This window comes from Zalophus californianus, chromosome 14 (genome assembly GCF_009762305.2).
Source record: "Zalophus californianus isolate mZalCal1 chromosome 14, mZalCal1.pri.v2, whole genome shotgun sequence".
NCBI lineage: Eukaryota > Metazoa > Chordata > Mammalia > Carnivora > Otariidae > Zalophus > Zalophus californianus.
Genome location: NC_045608.1, coordinates 89,629,848 through 89,655,427, shown reverse-complemented (window position 1 = coordinate 89,655,427; position 25,580 = coordinate 89,629,848). Strand labels below are relative to the sequence as shown.

The following is a 25,580-nucleotide window of genomic DNA, read 5'->3' as shown; positions in this document are numbered from 1 at the left end:
TTAATATTGGCAGTAGGTTCCAGAATTTTAAAAAATTATAGAGGAAAAGCTTAGGATGGAAAAATCCTACCCATTTGATTCATTCTCACCAGGTATTTGTTCCTGGTTCGTGTTTTTACCCTCTTGTTTGTTCACAAATGTCCCTTTGATCTTGCCATCCCTTCAAACCAGGGTGTGCGGGTCCTCCCTCCGCAGCCAGACTTCCTGCAGGGACCCCAGCACTTGCTTCCTGTGCACCTGACCATCCCCCCTTTGAACTGTAGACCAAAGCTGTCTCTCAGGGCACCTCCTGGCCAGTGCACTGATGCTGACCTTGCCATCTCCACACTCTCCTTTCCTTGGCTCGGGGACTGCTCACCTCTCTGACCTTACCCTGACAGCTCCTCTCTGCACATTCTCCCTTTCCCCATTCCTTACACACCAATACTGTGTCCTCAAAATTGTCATTCATGTTCTTCTCCTCACTCCCTACACTCACACGCATCTTCAGTAGTCCTATGTGAATGATACCCCAAGCCCCATTTCCCTGAGCTTTAATATTGTTGGTCTATTGTCTGTCTCTGTGGTCTATCTTTATCTTCTGCTAATGCCACTAACTCAGTTCACGATGGACTGAGTCAGCCATCTTCTGTTATATTTTCCCCACCACACCCCTATTCTCTGTATTTTCAGAAGGTGGCATTCTTCTTACAGTGGTTCAAGATTGAAAATCCAGCTTCACCTCTGACCCTACCTCTCCAGCCCATTTCCCTGATGGCCACTTGTAGGTCTGTCAGTACTGTCCTATTTTCTTTTCTCTGCTGCCTGGACTAGGTTTCTGGAACAGCTTCCAGATGATTTCATTGCCCAGCCTAACACTCTTCTTTACCACTGTGGCCTGGTCTGCAGTCATTCTGGTCCCCATATGAAGCACAAGCTAACCACACAAGAACCAGCATTCACTCCCAAACATGTGTACCTCTTCAGGCCTTTTCTCATTTGGTTTCTCTTCGGAATGCCCTTCCTCCCATTCCTCCTGTGTCCCAATGTGTCTGGCGTGACTATTGTTCATCCTTCAAAGTCCTTGGGCACTCAGTGCCAGTCAGTAAGAGAAATAGAAACTTCGTGTCCAGAGACGTAAGATTATGGAGGCTGGGGGGAAATATGGTTTCAAAAAGGGGATAATCAAAGGATAATATTGTCAAGGGTAATTAACAAGGACTCAGAGAAGTCCACTGACGACACTTCTCAAAAGAGCTGTCTACACTCAGGGTTTCCAATGCTCCCCTCTCCCGTCACCCAGTCAGGCTTTTGCCTGCATCACTCCATGGAGTTGCTCATCATCAATGGCCTCCACACTGGGAAACGCCATTCCTGCTCCTTTTCATTTCAAGTGAGGTGCGATCAAGCCGAACACCTTGGGGTCATCCGCAGCACCTCTCTCTCAATCCCAATCCTCCAGTGTACGCTGTCCTTCACAACATGCGCAGCCTCGACCACTCCTCATCTCTTCTGCAGGCGCCATGGTGGCACACCACTTCCATCTTTCCCTGGATGACTGCACAGCCTCTGGGCTGACCCCACTTCTTCTCTCCTGCTCTCCTCTCGCCTCAGTCTGTTCTCAGTGCAGCAGTCAGAATGAGTCTGTTGAAACCCATGTCAGACCATGTCACCCCTCTGATCCCAGACCCGTCTCACTCGGTGTTGAAGTGACTGTCCTCGCCAGGGCTGACGGGCCCAATATCAGATCTGATCTTCTGGTCCCCGCTCCCGGCTCTTTTTATTCTGGCCACTCTGGGCTCCCTGACCTCTTTTGAACATGCACAGCCTGTTCTTTTTGCCTGGAGAGCTCACCTTCTTCACGTCTTTGCTCAAGGAAGCCTACCTTAAACATCTCCCTTACTTTTCTCTATTTTTCTTTTCCCTATACTTGTCACTTTCTAATACATTATATTATTTATTTGTCATGTTTATCGTCTGTCTTTCTCAGTGTTCACTGATATATCCCAAGGTTAGCGTTCACTGATGTATCTCAAGCACCTACAATAGTGCTTGGCATGTAATAGATACTAAATAACTATCGGCTGAATGAAATGAAGAAGCAACTTTTGAGAATAGAAGTTCTGGGAAGTGGTGATGACCTAACTAGTTTACATGGCTCCAGCAGCAAATGCATGTGAAGAAATGGAACCATAAATGTAAAAGTGTTTGGAATTTATCCAAGCCTTTCTATTCCTCTGTGTAGTCTCTCCAAAACATGAAAATACACCTATCTGAATACCTTTATTTTCTTATTTAAAATAAGACACTATGTAGGATACAACATGGACATTTTAAGCACCAATAAATAATTACCATGACATCTTTAAACAGTTATAAATACCGACCATTCTTAAGTATCAGTAAATACAATATATTGTCAATTCCAGCATTAACACCAGATGGGATGTGCAATTTGAAAAAGAGAGCAAAAACTGGCTAGTGAACTGGTTAATAATCATTGACAAACCCATATATTTTACCTATTTGATATGGTAAGCAACAAATACAAAGAAAATAATATATAATGTGTAATATAATTTTAGTAATATATAAAAAAAATAAATAGAAAAATTCAAATATAGTAAGCAAAAAATACTGTGAAATTGAAAATACAAATAGCACATGAAAAACATGTTTACATTTCTATAAAGATGATTCTTAACATAAATTCTGGCATATTGCCATAGGTTTTTAAATGAAATGGCTAATATTTTAAGGTTCTGCATATAGGCAAACATAAAATTATTTATGGTTTAAAACTGTAATGGTTCTAAAACTAACATACAATTGGAATATGAAGAATGATTTGAGGGCAGGGTGGGGTGGTGTCCACAATGCATATAAATCAACAAAAACTTAAACAAGGAAGTGCAATTTAGTTTTCCCTATTAGATTTGGAATTATCCTGGCTTTCAAAATTAATAATCTTTAAAATGAACCAAAATTTTCATTAATTTTTTCAGTGAGTCTGAGCACAGCAATTTGGCCTGGAACCTCTTCTCTGAATATGAAATAGTAAATAATCAATCTGTTCATGTATCTCTATAGTAAATCATATATATACACATATATATAATATGTACATACGTATATGTACATATATATCAAATATACACGTTACATATATTTTGTGTGTTAAGTTTTCATTAAGATAAATATTGTAAGTAGAAAAAGAAACCTACTTTACACCAGAAAATAGACTGATCCTAACATAAACAGGCTTTGCCATGTAGATTAACATTTATCTAAATGAAATACTATCCTATAAATTAGCTTTAGACACAATGGAGTAGAGGAGGAGCTAGCAAGGTTATTTATATAAAGAGGTGGAAGATACTACACACTAAGCAGTGGATTTATCTTTTTAATTATTTTGCATAGTCTTATAATAAAGTAAGTCTTTTATTACCTAAAGCATGAGGACAGTAGCAGGAAGGCAGCTAGGAATGCATGGAGCAGAGGGAAAGACTGGTTTCAAGGAAGTACATGTTGTAATGATTGAGTGACCAAATATATATCCTATATTCACAGAATATGTTAATGAAAATATTCATAGTATTTTCATTAACAAATATTGTCACCACAGCCTCACAAACACAATGACATGCCATTTTTTTTATCGCAGTCTACTAGTTATCTATCATACCAGTTTTAGAATGCACAAGACCCACTCAAAATGGGCTTTAAACCAGCTGTGTTTCCCTCTGAAAATGACACAATGTTTCAAAATAGAAATACTCTGGGAAAAAGGAAACACAGTAAATTAATCAACCAGGTACAACTTCAAGAGCAAGAATTGTATTTACAGTTTTGAAGCAGAGTTTGTATTCACTTTTGCCTTTAATTGCAATGATTTAGTGAAGTAGCAAAAACAGTGAATCACATTAAAAAAAATCAAGGTTCAACTTACACTCAGCTCTCTGCTGGGTTTTTAAAAATTTAATGAAGAATTATTTCAGTAGAATATTAATGAGGATTTTGTATTTCTTTTAAATATCTTACACAACAATTATATCACATTTTGCAAATTAAACATCTAAAATGTTTGAAAGCCAGAATAATACTAATTAGGTGAGAAACTCTATTTCTGTTTCTCCCTTTTATAAGCTCAATAATTTATTTGTAATATAGACCAAAACGTCATCGTTGCATTTGCTTCACTGCACATGCACTTCTCCATCTTTGCTAGGAACCCAGAATGGGTTGGCTAGAGGCTAGACTACATAGCCAATGGCAGTTTTGTTATTTCACTAGCACAGTGCTTGGTCCACTGCCTGGCGCAGAGCACATACGTATGCTGAATAAATAAATCTTCACGCCATTATTTTGGTTGTATGACTGAAGGCTCTAGCTGTTCTGTAAAATAGGTTTTATGTTTACTGAGGGCTTTCTGTCAGTTTACATGTTAAAGTAAAATTTAGTGAGTTAGTAAAGATACTGTAGATAGGCCAAAAATGTAATATATACATACACATATTCTTTTTTTCTTTAAATACGCCATCCCTCGTCTGGTAGAGAGCTATAGTAAAGTGTTTATGGGTGAACTGTCTGATGTACTGAATTTGTCTTAAATAGTGTAGTAAAAAAATGGATCTGTGAGAAATAAGTGAAATAGAGTGGTAAAATATTAATTGTTAAAGCTGGGTGATGGCTACTTAGAGGATCTTTACACTATTGTCTATAGGTTGTAAAGCTTGAAATATTCAATAATTAAAATAATATATTCAAAGAAATCTCCATAAAAACAGGGCAAAATAAAGGTATTTTCAACTAACAAAACTACTATACACTTGGATATTTTAAAAATATCTGTTCAAAACCATTTGTAAAATATTGTTGCCACAGTGAAAAGTTGGGAACAAAACTTAAGTGTCAATCAGTAGTGACAGTTAATATAATATACTCACAAGCCATGGAATAAATACTATGCACCCATGAAAATAACAATTGTGAAGTGATAAAGGAAGTTCCCCAGCAGTGTATGGAGCCTGGTTCCATGCTCATAGGAGTGTGTGAATGTCCATCCATATTCAGAGTGGTTATCTCTGCAAAGAGGAATTACAGGTATTTTGTTTTTGTTTTTTTACTTTTCTCATAACTGTTTTGTAATTACTCAAATTTTTTACAGGGGTATATACTAACTTTACATTTCGCAGAAATTATTTTCAATAAAGATAGCCGTAATTTTTCTCATTATGCTATTCTTTCTAGGTGATGGAATGATTTTTTTAATTTAAAAATTATCTTAGATCTTAAGTAATTCAAAGTGGGAAAGTGTTATACTTCTAAAAAATTATGAAATCTGGAATAGATTTTTAAAAATGAAAATGAAAAATTTTAAGGCATTCTAGCACACACTTTTTTCCTTAACCACCTACTGAGTGCATTAAAATGTAAGTCAAAAACTACATGAAATACAAGATAATTTTAAAAAATAGGAACAGAATTAAGTACCTTTTGGTTAATTGAAATCAGGCTGAAATTCTATCAGGAAGAAACAGCATTCATAAGAGAAAAGAAGAAAATGTTTTCTAGTTCACAGGAATTTGAAAATATTCCAGTAATTCTATGCAAAAAAAAGTATTTGTGGATATTTTAGTAAAATGTTTGTTCTCAGAATAAAACAGATGGCAGAATGGAATAAAATGCAATTTCCAAACGCATGGTTTGTGAATTCAGTGCCTTGGATTCAGCATTATCAGCTAAATCTCAAGTTACACTTTAGCGGGCACTGCAATTTTGTGGAGTAAATTTTAACTTGATTAACCTTTGAAACATCATATAAGGTTAATTATCTTGGGTAAAAGTCCCAAAGGTACACGTTCTAGTGGTTGCGGAATCTTATATCTTTAGGCGGTCTGTTACCGTTATGCCCTCTTTTTAGTCTGCAAAGACCACAGAGCAGTGTGGGAGACAGCCAGCTGTGGGACCTTTCTCCATCTCATCCCTCTGTGGGGGCCTTTACTATACGCAACAGATTCTGTGTACAGTCCTTATTCAAGGGCTGCATTGTTCCCAATATTTCCTATTTCCTTGCTGATTATAAGGCTTCAGGGAATTTAAAAGCAGCTCCTTCTTACCAAGAGGTTGGGGATCCCTATACATGGCAATACCAATTCAGATAATGTAACAAAAAATAAATCAAAATATATCACCTAAGTTACCTGGTGGACATTTCCTTCCTTCACATCCATGTTCTAAGCTTTAGGGATGAGAGATTTCTGAGCTTTTGATTTGGCCACATCATGTACCTGTAATCAGATTAAAGAATCACACTTGGTTAAAATTAGCTGTATATACTTGCAGTTGTGTTAGGGTAGATACTCTGTTTCTCTTTATGTTTCTAGATGATCTGGGGAAAATCATTTAAATCTTTATTTAGGGGTTTGAAAGGCCTACCATATGATAAATACCCCAGATTTTTTTACCTTGTTCCTAGAGAAACTGGACTGTCCATAATGGATAGTATTGGAATGAGGTCTCTTTGAAGTTTTTGAAGATTCCTGACACAATTTTCTTTTAGACCTGTGGGCTGTTTTGCTTACCAATTTGTGGTCATTTATATCAACTTTCATAGTTTGATTTATTGATTGTTGCTGTAGTAGTTGGGGATCTTCCGTTTCTGTGTCTGATTCAAAAATGTGCGGTTGTTTTTTTATTTTTAGTGACTTGTGGCCTTTTCCTAAAATTTGTGTTATATATTTGCTTGTTAAATGTTCTTTTTCATTCACTTGGAAGTCAACAGCACTGTTTGTTACACCTAAACTGTTATTTGACATCTGAAATGCTAAACTATTAAACAGGTGTTTACTTTCATTTAAACTCACAGTTGATGATTCTCCATTAGAAGGGGGATATTTTATCATATTTTCACAGGACCCAGTGTTTTTTTCTTGTAGTCTAGAAGTCTTCCGATTTAAATTTCTAGCATTCATCTGAATGTTATGATTAAGTCTTTTTCTCATAGCTGGATCTAAATTCAGTTTGTCATTTTGCATCATGCTAGTTTTAAGTGAAAACAATTTAGATTCTGTAACAACATGCTGTTTTCTTTTCAGGTTGCCAGGTTCTAAGATATTTTTGTTCATTTGTAATGACTGATTTTTGAAAACTGGTATGAATTGAGGAGCAATATTATTCTGGGAACTAAAATTTGTGCTTTGAACTTGAATCTTTTCTCTGTTGGGCTCTGGTACTTCCAAATGTACTTGGGGTGCCTTGTCAGACACGGATTTCTTTCTGTTCTGGACAGCTTCTTGCTGGAGGTGCAGAGTTGAGGACACCCAGGGCTTCTTCAGATGGCTGCCTGAATGCTCCACCTTGTGGTCCATGACTACTGAACACGGTAGAAGACGCTCAGCCAGAGCAGGTCGTGTGAAAGACGCCTGAGTCAGAGGGAACTTGAACATTTGTTTAGTGGTCAGATTAGGTGCCTTGACTTTGTTTTCCTGAAAGGATAGAGATTAAGAAATTTTTAAAATGTAAAAATGTTCTTAATGGAAAAGAAATAACATAAAATATCAAAATAAGAGTATAAAGTAACACTACTATAAAACAGAAAAAAAAAAAACAAATAAAACCAATGAGCTTTCTTGAGGAAACAAGTACGCTTCTATGGTTTGCATCCTTTTTAAGATACCAACCTTTCAAGATATTTTAGATGAAGACATGTTCTACATTCTATATAAATCAACTATGAAAACTACAATTAGCTACCCATCGTCCTCCAAATAGGTCCGTGCTGCTCTCGTTCAGAATGTCTTTCCCTCTTCTTTACATTCTTCCCCTCAACTTCCTAAGAATATGCTATCAGTATTTGTCACCAAAAAAATAGTAGTAAAAGGTGGTGTTCTTATCTTTCAGCATGCATGTTCCATCACCTTATGTAGATACTAGATTCTTTGAGGGTAGGAACCATGATGTATTTATTCTCATATACTTGACATTTTTAAAAAAAGATTTATTTCAGAGAAAGCTCACTAGTGCACAAGAAGGGGCAGGGGCAGAGGGAGAAGGAGAGGCTTCCAAGCATACTCTCTGCTGCCCAAGGTAGGGCTCTATCTCACGACCCTAAGACCATGACCTGAGCTGAAACCAAGAGTTGTATGCTCAATCTACTGAGCCACCCAGGTGCCCCTATATTTCAGATTCTTAAATCATTCACAGTTACTACAAAATTCTTGTTCTAAGAAATTAAATGAATGGAAGAGGTGGTTGCATCTATAGCAGGCCTTTAAGAATAAGTAGGATTTTGACTATAGGACATTGGCTGTTTGTGTCTTGATCATCTTGTATTCTCGTTGCCTAAAAGAGTGCTGGTGCCTGGTAGCAATTCAACAAGAATCTGTCAGACTGACAAAAAGTCAGACAGCTCAAAGACAGCCAAGTGTTTAGTCTTTTTTTAAAAATTGTGGTAATATAGATAAAACATAAAGTTACCATTTTGACCATTTTTCAGTATACAGTTCAGTGACATTGAGTACATTCCTTACTGCACTCCTGTTGTATAACCATCACCATGATCATTTCCACCACCTTTTCTTCATTCCAAACAGAAACTCAGTAGTCTTCAACAACAATTCCATTTTTCTCTCCTTGCAGCCCCCGGGAACCTCTATGCTACTCTCTAGGTCTATGAATTTGCCCTCACTAGGTATCCTGTATAAGTGGAATTATACAATATTTGTCTTTTTGTGTCTGGCTTATTTCACTCAGCATGTTTTCAAGGTTCATCCATGTTGTAGCAGGGGTCAAAATTTCCTTTCTTTCTATGCCTGAATAATATTACACTATATAGAAATCCCATATTTTGTTGATCCATTCACCTATTGATGGGAAGTGTTTATAGTCTTTTAAAATACATATCTATTGAGTCCTAGAGTCCATAAAAGTGACATGTGACAATAATCTGAAACATGGGATGGGGAGTTCTTTTCTCATCCTCTGGCATCAAAAACAGAGTCACAACTTGAAATAAAATTTTAAAAATTGCTAGGAATAATGTGCAAACCAGAACTGGTTTGCCTCTCTCCACTACTGGAGGTTCAGTTGTTGAATGGAGTTGAGAGGAGAGCTGGAGAGAGTTTTCGGAGATAAGAGTTGTAAATAGGCAAAGGAAAAGTGAGAGATCCAGTTATTAAGCAGAGTAAGTCACAATAAAACTTAGTGGTTCAAAACAATAATTAGCTCTTCTCTCTCACGATTCTGGGAGCTGATTTGGTTTAGTTCAGAGTCTCTCGTGGGGCTGCAGTGAGATGATCCTGGGGCTGGTGTCACTTCCTCACTCATGTGTGATGCTAGATGCTGGCTGTAACCTGGACTAACTTCAGGCAGCCCCCTCATGTGGTCTGGGATCCCAGAGCAGACAACTTCCACCTAACCTAGTCTTGGAAGTGATGCAGCATCACCTCTGTCACAGTCTTGCCCAAACACAGGAGGAGGGAACAAAGACCCCTACCTCGCAACAGCATGAGTGTTGTCACTGGTCATAAGGGCATGTGGATGGACAATCTTGTGGCCATCTTGAAAAATGGGAGTACATGTCAGAAAGCATGCTGGCTCGAACCAGAACCCACGTCATCTCTTACCACCCTCAAGCCTCCAATGTCACAATACAGGTGGCCTACTGAAGGGCTGGTGCACTATGCAATGAAGCTGCACAAAAACCTGATGCAGTATTTAGAGAGACTTAAAGAAGAGATATAGTGGGAGATGAAGGAACCACGGCCTAATTCCTATTCCACACCAACTAACAAGGTGCCATAGCACATCCCCAGAGGTCTGAGTTGTCTTTCAGGCTTCACATAGACTTTCCAAGTGTAAACATGGTTCTTGCTTCACTTCCACCTCTCCAGTCACGTGCCACCCTAAGCCTGAACTGTGTAGAGAAAGGAATTCAGAAAAATATACTTCTGGCATACTTAAGTTGACATAATACAAAGTCACCATAGAGAACAATATTCTTTCTCCCACCCTGGCTATTCTTGGGAGAAGTGGGAAGACTCCAAGAAAAATCTTGGGTGAGGTTTGAGTTGATGCTGAAAACAGATGAGGAGGGCTCACTTCTCAAGTTGGAGGCTTATCCATGACAGTAAAGCAAGAAGTCACCTTACTTTACTTCCCCATAGTTTTCAGAGGGCACAGAAGACCCAGCCAGGTTTCATGACCCTGAATGAAGGGATACAGAGGTTGACTAAGAATAAGAGCTGGCTTATAACCCCTGGAGATTCGCTAACCTGAATGAAAAAGCATTCATCAAAAACGGGTTTGTATTAGTTTGATAGGGCTATTTTAACAAGTATCATAATTGAGGGGCTTAAGCAACAGAAATGTATTGCCTCAAAGTTCTGGAGGCCGAAAGTCCAAAATCAAAGTGTTGTTAGGATTGCGGCCATGAAGAAAATATCTGTTTTAAGCCTCTCCTCTTGGCTTGTAGATAGATGGTCATCTTCATATTCACATGATGGTATCCCTGCACGTGTGTCTGTCTCCAAATTTCCCCTTTATATAAACAATACCAGTCGTCTTGGATTAGAGGCCCACTCTATTCCAGTATGACCTGATCTTAACTAATTACATATGCAATGATCCTATTTCAAACAAGGTCAAATCCTGAGATACTAGGAGTTAGGGCTTCAACACATGAGTAAGGGGCAAGGAGGACACAATTCAACCCAAAACAGGGTTTGACATATACTTCTGAAGACAATGAAGAGGGGATGCAGCTGTTCTTCTGAGGACTCTCTGAACAAGGGGGCTTAGAAGAAAACCTTATACGTCATCTTTGTCAAGATACCACCAACATCAGACCAATCCAGGTCAAGAAACGAATGCCCTCTCTCCCCTGCATTACCCAGCTGTGACTGTGTGATGGATATTGGTGGACTGAAGTTCAACATCCATTCTTCCCTCCATCTAGTGTTCCTTCCTAAACTGGTGCCTGGAAATCTAAAATGGACATTTTTTTCCTTTGCAGTTAGGGTTCAGGTGCAATTTAGGATCAACTAATCAGACAAACTCATACATTATTTGGAAGGAAGAAATAAGGTAAAGCCACACTTCTGCAGTTTCTGCTGAAAAGTTCAATTACTAATGTCTTTGGTTTTTCAGTTGCTGAGTTAACAGCATCCATGTATCCAGCTCACCATCTTTGTAGGTGTCCAGAAACAGCTTAAGGCATTCATTCTCCTGGATCATTTTAGGTAAATACACCAGATGCCCTCACCACACACAGCCTTTTCCTGCACATAGATGCTATCAAGGGGAGAAGAACAATTCTTAAATTTGAATGAAATTCTACCTCAAAGAGATGTTTTATCAGAAGTGACTAAGTCATCTTAAAATATTTAGATAGATTTTTTTCCATTTGATGAAAAAAGGATTCAAGAACTAAGCCATTTTTTTGACTCCTGCATTTTATAAACTGTAGTAACTTTTAAACAACATATCTACTACTTGAGATTCCAAAAGAAAAACTCATTCTAGGTAGATTTAGATGAGAGTAGAATTACTTGCATTCTGACATAAAACTTATGTAGAATATGTGTCTGAAATATGTTTATATTCACACCCTGTTTCATCTTCATCTGTCTCAGAAACATACATCTGATGAGAATAACTTCCAAGGGCTTGTTTTGCCCCATAGCCTGTCGATGTATTATTTACTCATTCTTTCAACTTCTAAAATAGAGTAAATAGCCCAAAGGGTGAAACCTCTAGGTTTATATTCAAAATTTATAAAAAGACTACAAAAAGGAGAATGTAAACAGCAGATGAGATGATAAATAATTCATGGAACTAAAATACTTAAATGGTCAACAAACCAAAGCTTTATGAAGTCATAACTCAACAAAAATCTTATATTTTACTACATTATTACCATTATTCTGCCAGGTGTCACTGGCAAATGTGGCTAAGTTGACTTTTAATTTCTAGAACTTTACAAACATCTTAACATAACTTGGCACATTAACATAAACTGTAGAAGAAAACCAAAAGCCTTAGCATATATTTAGATGAATGGATGTCATTTAATGGAGTCCTAGAATTAAGGTAATGATTAAATGAAACTTGAGGATTGACCAAAATGACTGATCAAATGTGTTTTATCTATTAAAATCTGGTTCTGTGTATTGTACCACCTGAGTGTTTCTTGACTGAAGTTGAACCAGAATTCAGTTAAGCTTAGATCTAACCACAGGCTTGTAGGAAATAGGAGGTTTAGAATATGTTAACTGCAAATGACATGGCACAAGAAAGCAACAGTCAGATCCAGAATATGGAACGTTCTCCAGGGAAAATGGTCGTTTATCCAGCAAATAACTGACATAAATAAAAAAGGGAAGGGGGTTTGGAATGTTATAGAATAAAAGAGACCTAAAAGATATAACCACCAAATGAAAATATGTGGACCTTGCTTGGATTACGATTTAAACAAAGCCCCCTAAATCTTTGAGATAAACAGGGAATTGGAATATGGACTGGTATTAGATGATATTAAGGAATTATTGTAAATAATTTTTAAAAGTTCCTGTCAGAGATGCATACTGAAGTCTTTACAGATGAAAGAACATCATATCTTGGGTTTCTTTTAAAATACTCCAGTTTACTCCCCACCCAAAAACTACATCAAAGAAGAGCTAGATGACAGGCATAGGAGAGTTTATTATACTAATTTATTTATCTTTGAGAACTTCCATCAAATAAAAAAGAAAACTAGTTTGGTTAAGCACTCTTGCTAATTTAATTTTTTTAAAAGTCAGTTGAGTTTTATTAAATAGTCTGATCAATTTGTTTTTCACTTTTTATTTTTTTATTTTTTGTTTTTTTAAAGATTTTATTTATTTATTTGACACAGAGAGAGAGGGAACACAAGCAGGAAGAGTGGGAGAGGGAGAAGCAGGCTTCCTGCTGAGCAGGGAGCCCGATGTGGGACTGGATCCCAGGACTCTGGGATCATGACCTGAGCCGAAGGCAGATGCTTAACGACTGAGCCACCCAGGCGCCCTGTTTTTCATTTCTTAAACTTACGCTTTTTAGGCTGCATGAATCTTAGAGCTAACATGTGGTGTAGCAATAATAGGAACTAACATTTACTATGAGCTAAGTACTAGGAACTCTTCTGGGCATTATCTAATCCTAAAACAAAAAACAAAACACCCTGTGAAGTACTGTGAAGGACACAGTGACATGCTGCTCAGATCCCCTTCACAAAAGGGCTGCTGCCCCCACTGCTGGGAGCTGGCCCTTGCAGGGATGCCCTAGTTCCAGAAACCTACCTCACCTATGGACATGCCTATCCCTGGGTGGCCCAAATCCAATGACAGATGGAGGAGGGGTTATAAAGGCCTGGCTATTTGGACAATGCAAAACCACCATGATGGGCTGTTTTAGTCTTAGAGATCCTGGGAAGATTGGCCAAAGCTACCTGGTACCTGCTTTGCTAATGACTTCTCCCTTTACCCCATCTTCTTCCATCCTCACCTTCCACAGGTGTTCCAAATTCAGTCCCCAATAAACATGTGCACTAGACTCCAGAGTCAGCTTCCTAGAGAGCCCAATTTGTGACAAATATTATTATTACCACCACTACCATGCCCTGTTTTACAAGAAAACTGAGGCACAAGGAGATCAAATAACTTGCCTAAGATTATGCACATAGTACGGGTTCCTAGAACCAGAGCTCTTAAACACCAATCTAAACTTTTTCCAATTTCATGACTAAGAATCTTCCTCTGGGTTTCAGTTCTAATCCTGCAATGTATTTAACTGCGTGGCTTTGGTTAAATTACTTGGATGCTCTGAACTTCAGTTTCTTCTGCAAAAAGTGGGAAAACAATTCTTTATTCCAAGATGATTAAGATGAAATAATACACATAAAAGAAGCTGGCACACAGAAGCACTCAATAAAACTGAGTAGGATAGGGCGCCTGGATGGCTCAGTTGGTTAAGTGACTGCCTTCGGCTCAGGTCATGATCCTGGAGTCCCAGGATCGAGTCCCACATCGGGCTCCCTGCTCAGCAGGGAGTCTGCTTCTCCCTCTGACCCTGTTCCCTCTCGTGCTCTCTATCTCTCATTCTCTCTCTCTCTCTCAAATAAATAAATAAATAATCTTAAAAAAAAATAAAACTGAGTAGGATAAGTTCTTATTGTCAGGAGCAATACAAAGACCAGAATTTCCAATTAAGTGTTATTTTACCGTTAAGCAAATTTGCACAAGTATATTGTCCAGATTCACTATTTCTAAAACAGACATGGGCTGGAAATAATAAGTATTCGATAAATATATCCAATAAAAATGCATTATATAATGATGTATTTACTTCTAAATTCTCAGATTTGGGCTTGGCCAGGAACTACTAAGAATGTTATGTTTGGGCAAAACTTTAAGATTCATTATCATAAGGATGCCAGTTGGAATTTGTCCATTCACATTCTTTTTCTTTCTTTTTTTTTTTAAAGATTCATTTATTCCAGAGAGAGAGAGAGCGCAAGGGGGAGGGGCAGAGGGAGAGAGAATCTCAAGCAGACTCCTCCATGAATGCCGAGCCTGATGTGGGGCTCAATCTCACAACTCTGAGATCATGACCTAAGCTGAAATCAAGAGTTGAATGCTTACCCGACTGAGTCACCCAGGCACTCCTCGCATTCTCTTCGTAGGAAATGGCCTTGCCTATTGGCCCTGATGTCTGTCTGGGGTGCCATGTTTTTATATCATTTACATGAGGTGTTCTTGACTCAAGGATAGCAAATCCAAATACTAGCTGGGTGACAGATGATATAGCCTGGCCTGAAAAGATGAGTGGGGCCTATCAGATCCTGGCTCTGGTTAATTTTAGTTGAGGATCAAAAAGAGAATGAAACAATTAGCATAGAAACAAAAGCTGAAAAAAATGCCATAATCCATAGCAAGTCAACACCATGTGAAAGCTGAAATCATTGGAGCAGTGGAAACTACAATAAACAGAGGACCTAGTCAAGAAAAAAGATTAAGCAGACACAGAAATATTCATATAATTCATATTACAATTCAAACTGCTCAAATTGTTCAAACTTTTGTCTTTCCCTTTTATGAAAACACACAGTTGTCATTTACAAGAAAGGTCACTGTTGAAAATTTTAAATTAAATTCCTTATATTTGTTTCTCCAAAACCTCTCTTCCAATTTTATTGTCTGTTGACAAGAAATCTTATTCTAGTGAGTGTGAAGATAGGCCAGCATATTTTCTTCATCAGTATTGCTTAATTGCTGCTACTTTTTTTTGGAAGATTTTACTTAACACATCATCTTATAAGGAAAATGTTGTTTAATTAATTCAATTTATGTAACTAGAACTATACACAAAGGCTTTTTGGATCAAGCAGACTCAAATGAAGTGGCAGTTCAAAGTAAACTTGAATTTGTATGAGACAAATGTTCCCAAACTGCCCTATAAAATCATTTATTCATTGAAAAAAACTTTTAATGATCACCTATTTTGTACCAGGTACTTGGCATAAGAAAATGAATATGATCTCTGCCCTCCAGGAGCTCATGCCAAATTAGAAGAGACCAGTAAACAACTATTACTACAATGCCACAATAAATACAAAAAAGACAACAAACGGCGGTGATAAATGGTCAAGTACAATAACAAGTAACATTAAAGGAAACACTGAACTGAGAGAAAAGAATTCTAGTACAATGGGTTAGACAGTCCCTCACAGAAAGCAAGAGGTCCAAGATAGGTACATGCTATGTCTTTGAGAGCTCAGTAGGGCATGAAATCTCTTACCTGTACATGAGGTTTCATCAGTTCTTGTGTGTAGTAGCATGGTTTAGTTGTCATCTTTATGGGAAAGCCACAGATATGAGGCAGTTTAGATTTTAAGTCTGAAATGAAACTTTTCAACACACCTTCCAAATCTACCCTTGGAAAGAACTGTATGGGCTGACTTCTGATGCAGCTGAGAGGATATCTGAACAATGTTAAAGAACAGTAGAAGAGTTTTTGTACTTAAGAGATAACAATTTCTTTCTTTTTCTTTTAAAGATTTATTTGAGAGAGAGAGAACGCATGCATATGCACACACACACACACACACACACACACGAGTGGGAGAAGCAGAGGGAAAGAGAATCTCAAGCAGACTCCACGCTGAGTGCAAAGCCTGACTCTGGGCTTGATCTCACAACACAGATCATGACCTGAGCTGAAACCAAGAGTTGGACGCTTAACTGACTGCACCACCCAGGTGCCCCAAGGGATAGCAATTTCTATGGAATTAGAAAAGTATGACAATATTAACTGTTAAAAAGGCACACATAAATAAATCCTATTTCATATATTGCTTATTTCATATTTTCCAAAGCAAAATGTGTTTTATCACAGGGATCTTGCTTCATTCTCTTTTAACCCTCAAAATCAAGACTGCTCATTGTGTCCTTCTTATAGAGCTTTCTGTATAGACTGGCAGACCAAGATATTCCAAAACTAATTTATAAGAAAGACACTATGACCTTTAGAGATCACAAAAATAAGTGTTGATAGTAAACAATAAAGAGGTTTCATCTCCAAAAGCTATAAAAATTCAATACAAAGAAACAACACATATAGAGTGTATTCAAGCTCCAAAAGCAATTCTTTTAGAAGAGCAGTTACTTTTTCTGATGAAAAATATTCCGAGGACTTGGAATAACGCCTTTGCATCTAATGAAAGGGAGTAGTTGATCCCTGTCAACCTCAATTTTATATTAAGATTTGGGTTAGGAAGTGTAGAATGGAGAAAGAGAACACCATGGCTCTTCCTTCTTCCAATCCGAAACTCCAGCAGGTCAGAACACAGAGATAGGAATGAGAAATCAGTACCAATTATAATTGAAAAGTTTCACCGGAACACTCATATTATTAACTTATTTAAAATAATGGTAAGACAGATATTTTCTTAAATCATTGGGGTGCATTAAGTGAAAGTCAGATCCTCTAAATTTTGCCTGTAAAATTAAATAATCTTCCAAAGACAAAAATCTTTGTAAAAAGACTAATTCTTTTAATTTTACCCTTTCAATAATATCCAAAATACCACTGGAGGGAGCCCCTGGCTAAGGAGAATCCTAAGATTTTCTTACTGTCTACTAGCAATCATGTGAACATTTTTCTATCTACTCTAAATTTCCTTTTGTTGCCTAAATTGTTGCAATAGTGCTTAAGAGAAAAAAATAATCATTAAGCTCATTCTCAAATAAAAATAGAAAAATTCTAAGGAAAACAAAAAACATTCAAGCTGGGGAAAAAAAGTAGAGGGGAATGCAGTTTCATTTAGACATAGAGAAGTTTGAAAATGAGGACAACATCAGAGCCAGGAGTAAGACTGGATCATGAGGTTGGCAGGGGCTTCTGTTATAAGTGGTGTATAAAAGGATATGTGAAGATCTTTCCTCTTATCATTTTAAAGTAGATGCTGCAGTATATTTTAGTATTTCCACAATCTTCTGGAAGTTTATAGCCATACTAAAAATTAAGAACAAAGCTGAAATTCTCTTAAGAGAAAGCTAAACTTAGGTTCAATTATAAGAATAGCTTCTAACATAATATACATTTCTATTCCTTACCAGGTCATTCCAGTGCATCTGGAAATCTTCATATGAGTGAAAAGGACAGTCAGGGGGTGTGGTGTGAAGAATACTTATTATTTGTCCCCTTTTCATACTATGAAAAATAAGAGTTGATAAAATATTATGAGCCAGTGCTTGGATATAATTTTATTTAATTATATAATTTAATTTAGAGAATACTCAAAAAGATTTAGCCACTATCAATACATAAGTAATAAACTAATCATTTGCTCCTAGTTCCAAGTACATCATTTTATTAAACCTTAACAACCAGAATTGTTAGGAAAAACTAAATTGAATTAATACAATGTGCCAGTTATAAACAGAAAATAATGTTTAGTAAATGTGGCCATACAGAAGTATGCCTAGTAACTGTTAGACTTTAAGGAAAATTCTGTTAAGAGGTAAATGAATCAGAGTCAAATCTGTGTTCTCTACCTACCTCCTCTCTGCTTTGATGATTAAATTATCATGCACATTCTGTTACTTAAAGTTCTTTTTCCTAAGAAGGTTAAAATTTCATCCCAATAGTCCTATTTATATTAATAACAAGCCATTTTTTCCCCTAAAGACAGTACAAACTTAAAACAGTTCCTATCAAATGATAATGAAACATTAATTATATGCACAGTTTAAAAGGTTTTACTGATATTATTACATTATATTATATATATTATATATTATTATTATAATGGTTCATAATGAGATATCTGGAAATTTTACTTTTGTAAAGACTATATTTAACAAAAGTATATGTGTGTAATAAAATTGTTTTAGTAATTTGATACAGGAAATTGAGGGCTTCTGTATGATGTTTTTTAAGTTACAAATCGCTTTCAAAAATTCAGTTTCAAAAATTCCTTTATAGGGCACCTGGGTGGCTCGGATGGTTGAGCGTCTGCCTTCGGCTCAGGTCATGATCCCAGGGACCTGGAATCGAGTCCCGCATCGGGCTCCCTGCTCCTTGGGACCCTGCTTCTCCCTCTGACTCTCTCTCTCTCTCTCTGTCTCTCATGAATAAATAAATACAATCTTTAAAAAAATTCCTTTATACTTCTGTATACATTGTTGCTGAAGCAAAATGAGAGAGACCTAACTATAACTTGGACCCATCCCAGATGATACAAATTGAAATCTCACCTTGGCAAAACGTAGCACCAGTTGCTTAAAATTGAATGTCCTTCAATGACAGCATTCTTGTCGGTATCAAAATCCTTTATAATACTCTGAGAAATACCAAATTCTCTTAGCTTTTAATAGAAATAAGATTTAATGTGTAAGTCCTCAAAAGAATTTGTCAAACAAAAAGAAACACATACATAGTCAATTACAAAGTAGTTTTAAAGGCTTACTTTATATTGGAGATACATAACACTTTACATAATGTAATCAATGTTTCAGCTCTCCCTATTTCTCTCTGTACAATATATCTAGTATTTCATGCTTTCTCTCATTTTCCAACCCTGAACCTCTCTCATACTTATTTCAACTGGTTTTCAACTTTTTGATTATGCTTACAGGAAGTTGAATTCCTTCTAAAGGAAGGTATTTACATTTTGTAAGAATAGTGTCTTAATTTTTTTTTTTTTTAAATGGAGGATGAGTTACGGAGTTGTTCCTCTCTTTGGTCTTTGAAGGGTAGAGCACAGAGCAAATACTCTCCTTCTGTATCCCTTTTCCATCTCCTGGAATGCTTTTCCTCTGGTCATCAGGTGCCCTATCTGCAGGGTATTTAAGCTGATAGTTTACCAATCCTTTTCTACTTATGGTTTTCTTACCCTGTGGGGCATTTTAATACAGTGAATCAAAGATAAGGAGAGACTTTATAAGTAAAGTATTAATGTCCTCCTAAGAGGATACTGCGTTAGGATCAGAGAGAATGGTTCATAATCCCTCACCCCCTTTTTAACCTATCATCATACAGATTTTGGGAAATAATGTTCTAACTTCATTCTCTACTACTGTTTTTCAACAAACTCCAACTAAACTGGCCATTTTGTTTTTTATTGCCTAGACAAGTCATAAATAACAATACACTTGCTTAAAGCACTGCCCTTACTCTGATTTATCTGAGTTCTACCAGTAAGAGCCTTACAGGCCTAGAGCTAGACCCATCTCCTCTACGTTCAGTGACTGATCCCTCCCTGAATTCTAATAGCATTTATTAAGACTAATGGAAATTAGGGAGCAGGGCAGAGCAGAAAAACATGAATGCAGAAATAGGAAGATAAGAACTGCTGGTTATGTTGTGAGGTAAGAAAGCAAAGACAGTAAGAATGAATAAGGATTCATATTGTCCTGTGCACTGGAGAAAATTTGCCCGGTGATATACTGTACTTAGGAGCTAAGTTGTCTAATTTGTGACCTACGAAAAGGATTGTCATGGGGCGCCTGGGTGGTTCAGCCGGTTAAGCATCTGCCTTTGACTCCGGTCTTGGGATCCAGCCCCACGTTGGGCTCTTTGCTCAGTGGGGAGCCTGCTTCTCCCTCTCCCTCTGCTGCTCCCTCTGCTTGTGTGTGCGTGCTCTCTCTCTGTCAAATAAATAAATAAAATCTAAAAAAAAACAAAAGCGTAGTCAGTGCTGGGATGGCTGTGAATGTCAGGAAAGACTGACTGCAGGTGAATAAATAGATTATTTGAGGGAAAACAGAACCTAAAATTGAATTCAGAGAGGGTAGGTATCATGTCCAAATATTCAATTTATGGGTTCTCATATACACTCACTTATATAGCTTGAGTTTATATCCTTCTGGCTATTTTCAACACTATTCAGAGATTCAAGCAAATTGCTGCAGAGATCTCCATGGTACCAGCACTTAATGTCTATATTGGTTTTTCTCAACATAGATTTTTTTGAAGACTGGCTAACTACCCAAGTGTTCACCATATGCCCCAAGAGAAAGTTAACCTCTTACATGTATTTACTTAACAAATATTTATAATGTGTCCTTTCCTGAACAGACCTGCACTAACAAGGTACTCAGTAAATATACCTTCTTCTTTATAATGCCAAGCTAAAGAATTTGGACTTTATTTGCTCTAGGCAATGTTGAGATACTAGAGATATTTAGGTTGGGGCCATCTGTTTTAGAATGAGAACTCTGTTGATACTTTGAAGAAGAATTAGAGAATAAATAAGGGGAAAGACTGGAAAAAAGAAGGCCAATATGGAAACCATTTTAATAGTTCAGGCAAAAGAAGAGAGTTCAATCAGAGCAGCAGAAATGGAGAGAGAGGAAGGGATTTCAGAGACCAAGGTAGGCTCTTAAAGGCTGATTAGATGTAGGGACTGAGACCCAAGGATAACTCTGCAATCTGTAGCTGGTTAACTTATTGGCTATTGATGCCAGTAACCAAGAGCAAATACAGGAAGAACAGAGTCGGGGCTAGTGAGGGTGACAAATAATTCAGTTTCAGGCATAACCGAGACTGAGCATCATCAGTACATTCATGTGAAAATATCTGAGAAAGGACAAATTGCAATTATACAAGAATATTTGGGAAGTAAGTGTATAGGCTTACCACTGGAAGAGTTGAACCTGCTAAGGAAAGGGAAGGTGGGCTGAAAATGGAACCCTAGGGAACAGCAACATTTAAGGTGCAGTAAGAGAGGAAGAACCACGAATGAGTGGTAGGAAATTCGGGATAAAGCAGTTTCAGAGAAACCAAAAAAGGATATGATTTCAAGAAGGAAAGGGTAGAAAATAATGTCACAGTTCCAAGGTTTCAAATATGAATTCTCTCAAACATCTCCTTTTTTTTTTCTGAACTCCTAAAGTCATGTCGTTCTTATGATGCTTAGTTTGGTACTATATTATCAAACACTGTTATTTTTTTCAGTACATAATAAATACCTACTCCTGTCAGGCTCTATGGGACGTACAAATTTGAGTCAAGAAACCTAAGGCTAGGTGAAGGAAGTATAATGCAGTGTAGCAGAAAGGACAGAGTCAAAAGAAAAACTTTTAAATCCTAAATCACTTTCTTACTACCTTTATGACCTAGAGCAAGTTACTTAACCTCTGTCCCAGCTTACTTATGGGGAATGAAAATGTAGAAGATAAACTGGAAAGGAGAGAAGGGGTAAACATCTTCCTCCTCACTTTTATTCCCCTCACCAGACCTATAACCAATACTACATTTTGATAAAAGGAAAATTCAATGCAATTATCTTTTAGTCTATTTGGGGAACAAAGATAAATAAGGGAAAAACTAGACTCTCAAAGAGATCACAACTTAATAGGAACATAGACATGTATGAAACTAATTTTTATAACAGTGAGAACATGAAAAATGCCATATCAAAAATTTAGGTAAAGTGAGATTTGGAGGAGCTGATTATCGATTATAATTTAGGAAATCAATTTAAATGAATAGAGTAAGTGTCTACTGAGTATATAATGTTGAGTAGAAGATAGGAGTACATCTTCTCCACTTTTGGTGTTTGCTTCCATGTTAGAGAAAGCTCTAACACATACTCCTGATGTCTCTCTGCCCTTCCACTCATTCCTCCCGAGGGCAGATCAGGTGACTTATCTGGCTGATAAAACTGGGACAATTCCTTCTTCCTTTTGGGAACTGGCTTGCTGGCAGAAGGTGGGTACTGCATTCTGTCATGTGGGGAACGGTTCCTGATCTCTCAAGGGAGCCTGTGGGTTTCCATTACTCCCACAAGTAGGCGGGGAAGCTACCTAATTCGAGGGTTCAGATAGGACACATTCTCTAACAACTGTTTCTTTTTTCCCATAATAAACAGTGTGACCATATATCTGTTAAAATAAATAAAATGAAAACCAAACTTGAAAATCCCTTAAGCAGACAAAACCAGTTAAGCACATAAGTAAAACCTAATCCAGCTCATTCTATAACACAACTGAAATTTAACTTCAATTATTTCTTGTAAATGCCTCTTAAAATCATAAATAAAACTTAAATTGTTTTCCAAAACAGAGTAAGACAATCAGTTTTAACTAATTCCCTGTCATCTGGAAAACCCCATTACTATAACCAATCATTATAAAGATAAAATAGCTTCTACATTTTCATTATATAAACTGTCCTGCAACAACACCCTTCTGAGTTTCATTACACTGTTAGTTTGAAGACTCTTGGTTCACAAACTATTCTTTTATGTACAATAAATTCAATAAATACAATTTTAATTGATCTGATTTTATTTTTATCACACCCCAGTTCATATATGTTGGGCCAGTATCCCCTTAGGTTACTGTCCCTTTCACTCTCAAAAGTATCCATTTGGGACCATAAGTTATATTCTCATCCTAGTAATGAAGACGGTATTCTGATCTCTATATGTCTTACTCTTCTTTGTCAATCTCTAACTGATTCAAAACTCAGATATATAAAGCACAAGTCTCATCTGCAGAAAATTCAAAGGGCAGTAAGACATGGTATTAGTCCTTAAGAAGCTTATTATAAAGTAAATTGGGGATATAAAAATGAGTATAATTCTAAACATACACCTAAGTATGTGAGCATGGTGCAGAATAGAATGAAGGTTTAAAAGAGGCTGGGAGGTCATAGTGGGTCCAAGCCTTGGAAAGGTTCCTCAGCAGTACAAGATATTCATGTCATGCTGCCCATTCCATTTATTTTTATGCAGGTCATTTTCCCTACTGGCTTATATAATTCCTGAAGTCCAGATAGCAGAGCCTATTTATTTTTGACTTGTCTATTGCCTCAACATAGCAGGTAATCAAAAAAATTAAAGAGAAATATGAATGGAATAGCATTGAAGCTGGCCCTTAAACGATGGGCAGGATGTATAGCTAATGAGAGGGTCACTCTAAGCAAAGGAGTCATCTGTCTCAACGTGGACACCACTGACACTTCAGGCTGGAAAACTCTTTGTTGGGGTGGAGGTGGGGTTGCTGTCCTGAGCACTATAGGGTGTTTTTTAGCAGCATACCTAGCCTCAAACCACTAAATACCCCTCCCCCTTTGTCATAACCAAATTTTTCCTCAGACTTTACCAAATGACTCATGGGGAACAAAGTCATTCATTTCCTTCTCCACCCCCCTCTACTGAGAACCACTGTCACAGAAGAAGGAAAACAATATTTATTGAGTTACTATTAATGTGTAATTGTAGTTGGCTAAGCATCTGCCTTCAGGTCAGGTCATGATCTTGGGGTCCTAGGGTGGAGCCCCGAGTCAGGTTCCCTGCTCAGTGGGGAGTCAGCTTCTCCCTCTCCCTCTGGCCCTCCCCTCTGCTCATGCTCTCTCTCAAATAAATACAATCTTTTAAAAAATTAAAAAAAAAATTTGTTAAACTGACGTTTCCTTTGAGTAAACCGATTTAGAAGAGTATCAACATATCAAGCATTTAATAATATGGATTTTGATAATAAAAAACCCTTCTTATCACTCTTGTTAAAAATTAAAGCCTACTAGCATATTTGTAATAAAGTATATAGTAAATATAGCAAAGTTAATTATAGAAATCAAAATATGTGGTACCTCAGGTAATGGCAGTCTGATTGTGTAAGCTTCTATACTTAGACAAACTTGAGTTTCGGTTACGCTGATGTCTAATACTGAAAATAAAATATTTAACTGTGAATTTTCTGGAATTATTACTCCATTTTATTAAGTTAATATTTTAAGTAACAAAAAAATAACCTTAACTTTATTTATTCACATTAGAAACTCAATTAAGAATATGTATTTTTTCCTCACATGGTAAAATTCAAAAAAATCACCATATAATGTTTGAGAGTCTGCAGATGAGACAGAGGCCTGAAACAACATGGATATATGGACATGTATGTATTGGGGGGCCACAGGGCAAGGTTACAGTAAGAACAGTGAGACATCCCACAGTTAGAACAATTCAACAAGTACCTTTTACAAGCCTGATTTCTATTTACATGTGAAAAACGGACACTGTCTTCTTAAATTGGGAGAGGTGCCATGCCAAGCTCCTAACTTTATAGTCTTTTCCTAACAAATGCCCATCAATATACCAGCAGATACAATACAGATCTCATAGAGACCCAAGGCTTCTACCTTGCTTTCTCATAATTAGAATTACTTATGATAAGTCAGAGAGTGGTTATCTTGGGAAGGGGTAGTACCTGAAAGAAAGCATGGGGTAACGTTCTGTTTCTTGATTTGAGAACTGGTTATGAGGATATGGTTAGTCTGTGAAAATCCAATGAGCTATACACTTAAAATTTATCAGTTCTGCTATAGAATATTACATTTGGTAAAACTAAAAGAAAAGTTCTAACACAAGAGTGAGGAATTTTTCTCTTCTAAAGTTTTATCTTTAACCTCTGACAGCTATAGTCTCTTGACAGTGTCTGGGGATGAAACTGAATTTCTGTAATGAACCCATTCGTCCAGAGCTACAGCACAGTGACTGCTGTGTCCAACTTAAAACTAGTGCAAGGAGGGCAAATAGGCTTCAGCCTGAAAGTCAACTCAAATTAAATAGCTGTGGATTATAAGTGCTAGCTCAGGATCTCAGGCTATGCCCAAACTGCAGTGAAAGCTACCATGACTGATTGTCTACTTGGTCTTAGGACTTCCACTTGTCTGCTATCTGTGGACTACTGTTTAGGAACAGATCTATTTGAACAGCCATGCTTATCAATGAAAGAATGAGACCATACTATAAACTGTGTATTTTAGGTCATCTTTGTCTTTAGACAATCTTTTTTTTCTCTTTTATGGAAAAGAAGAATTATGTTCTCATAAGAAATACATCTTTTACTTAACAACAGTACTAAAGAATTTTCAGTGATATGACTCTGGAAGCTATACATTACAAATGCCTGCAGAATTTAACTTCTTCAGAGTAATAATTTCAATTAAGTAGAGAAATTAAAAATATAGATTTTATTCCAATGATGAGAAGTAAATTTTTTTCTCTTATAAATAAGAACATATATTGTGACCCAGAGATGATGTCCTGGGTAAAATTGTGATTGTAATAATAC

General features: G+C 37.0%; 1 protein-coding gene across 1 annotated transcript in view; it reads right to left on the bottom strand.

The window, feature by feature from the left end:
* Nucleotides 1-2,127: 2,127 nt before the first annotated feature.
* Nucleotides 2,128-25,580, bottom strand: part of C14H18orf63 (chromosome 14 C18orf63 homolog) — a 34,667-nt gene continuing 11,214 nt past the window's right edge. Inside the window, exons 7-14 of the mRNA XM_027575210.2 lie at nt 24,097-24,173; nt 18,756-18,865; nt 17,613-17,709; nt 17,426-17,511; nt 15,796-15,979; nt 6,450-7,469; nt 6,186-6,272; nt 2,128-5,066 (exon numbers count right to left, since the gene is read on the bottom strand). Coding sequence (XP_027431011.1) covers nt 6,219-6,272; nt 6,450-7,469; nt 15,796-15,979; nt 17,426-17,511; nt 17,613-17,709; nt 18,756-18,865; nt 24,097-24,173 — 1,628 coding nt within the window. The 3' untranslated portion in view covers nt 2,128-5,066; nt 6,186-6,218. The remainder of the gene's footprint in view (nt 5,067-6,185; nt 6,273-6,449; nt 7,470-15,795; nt 15,980-17,425; nt 17,512-17,612; nt 17,710-18,755; nt 18,866-24,096; nt 24,174-25,580) is intronic.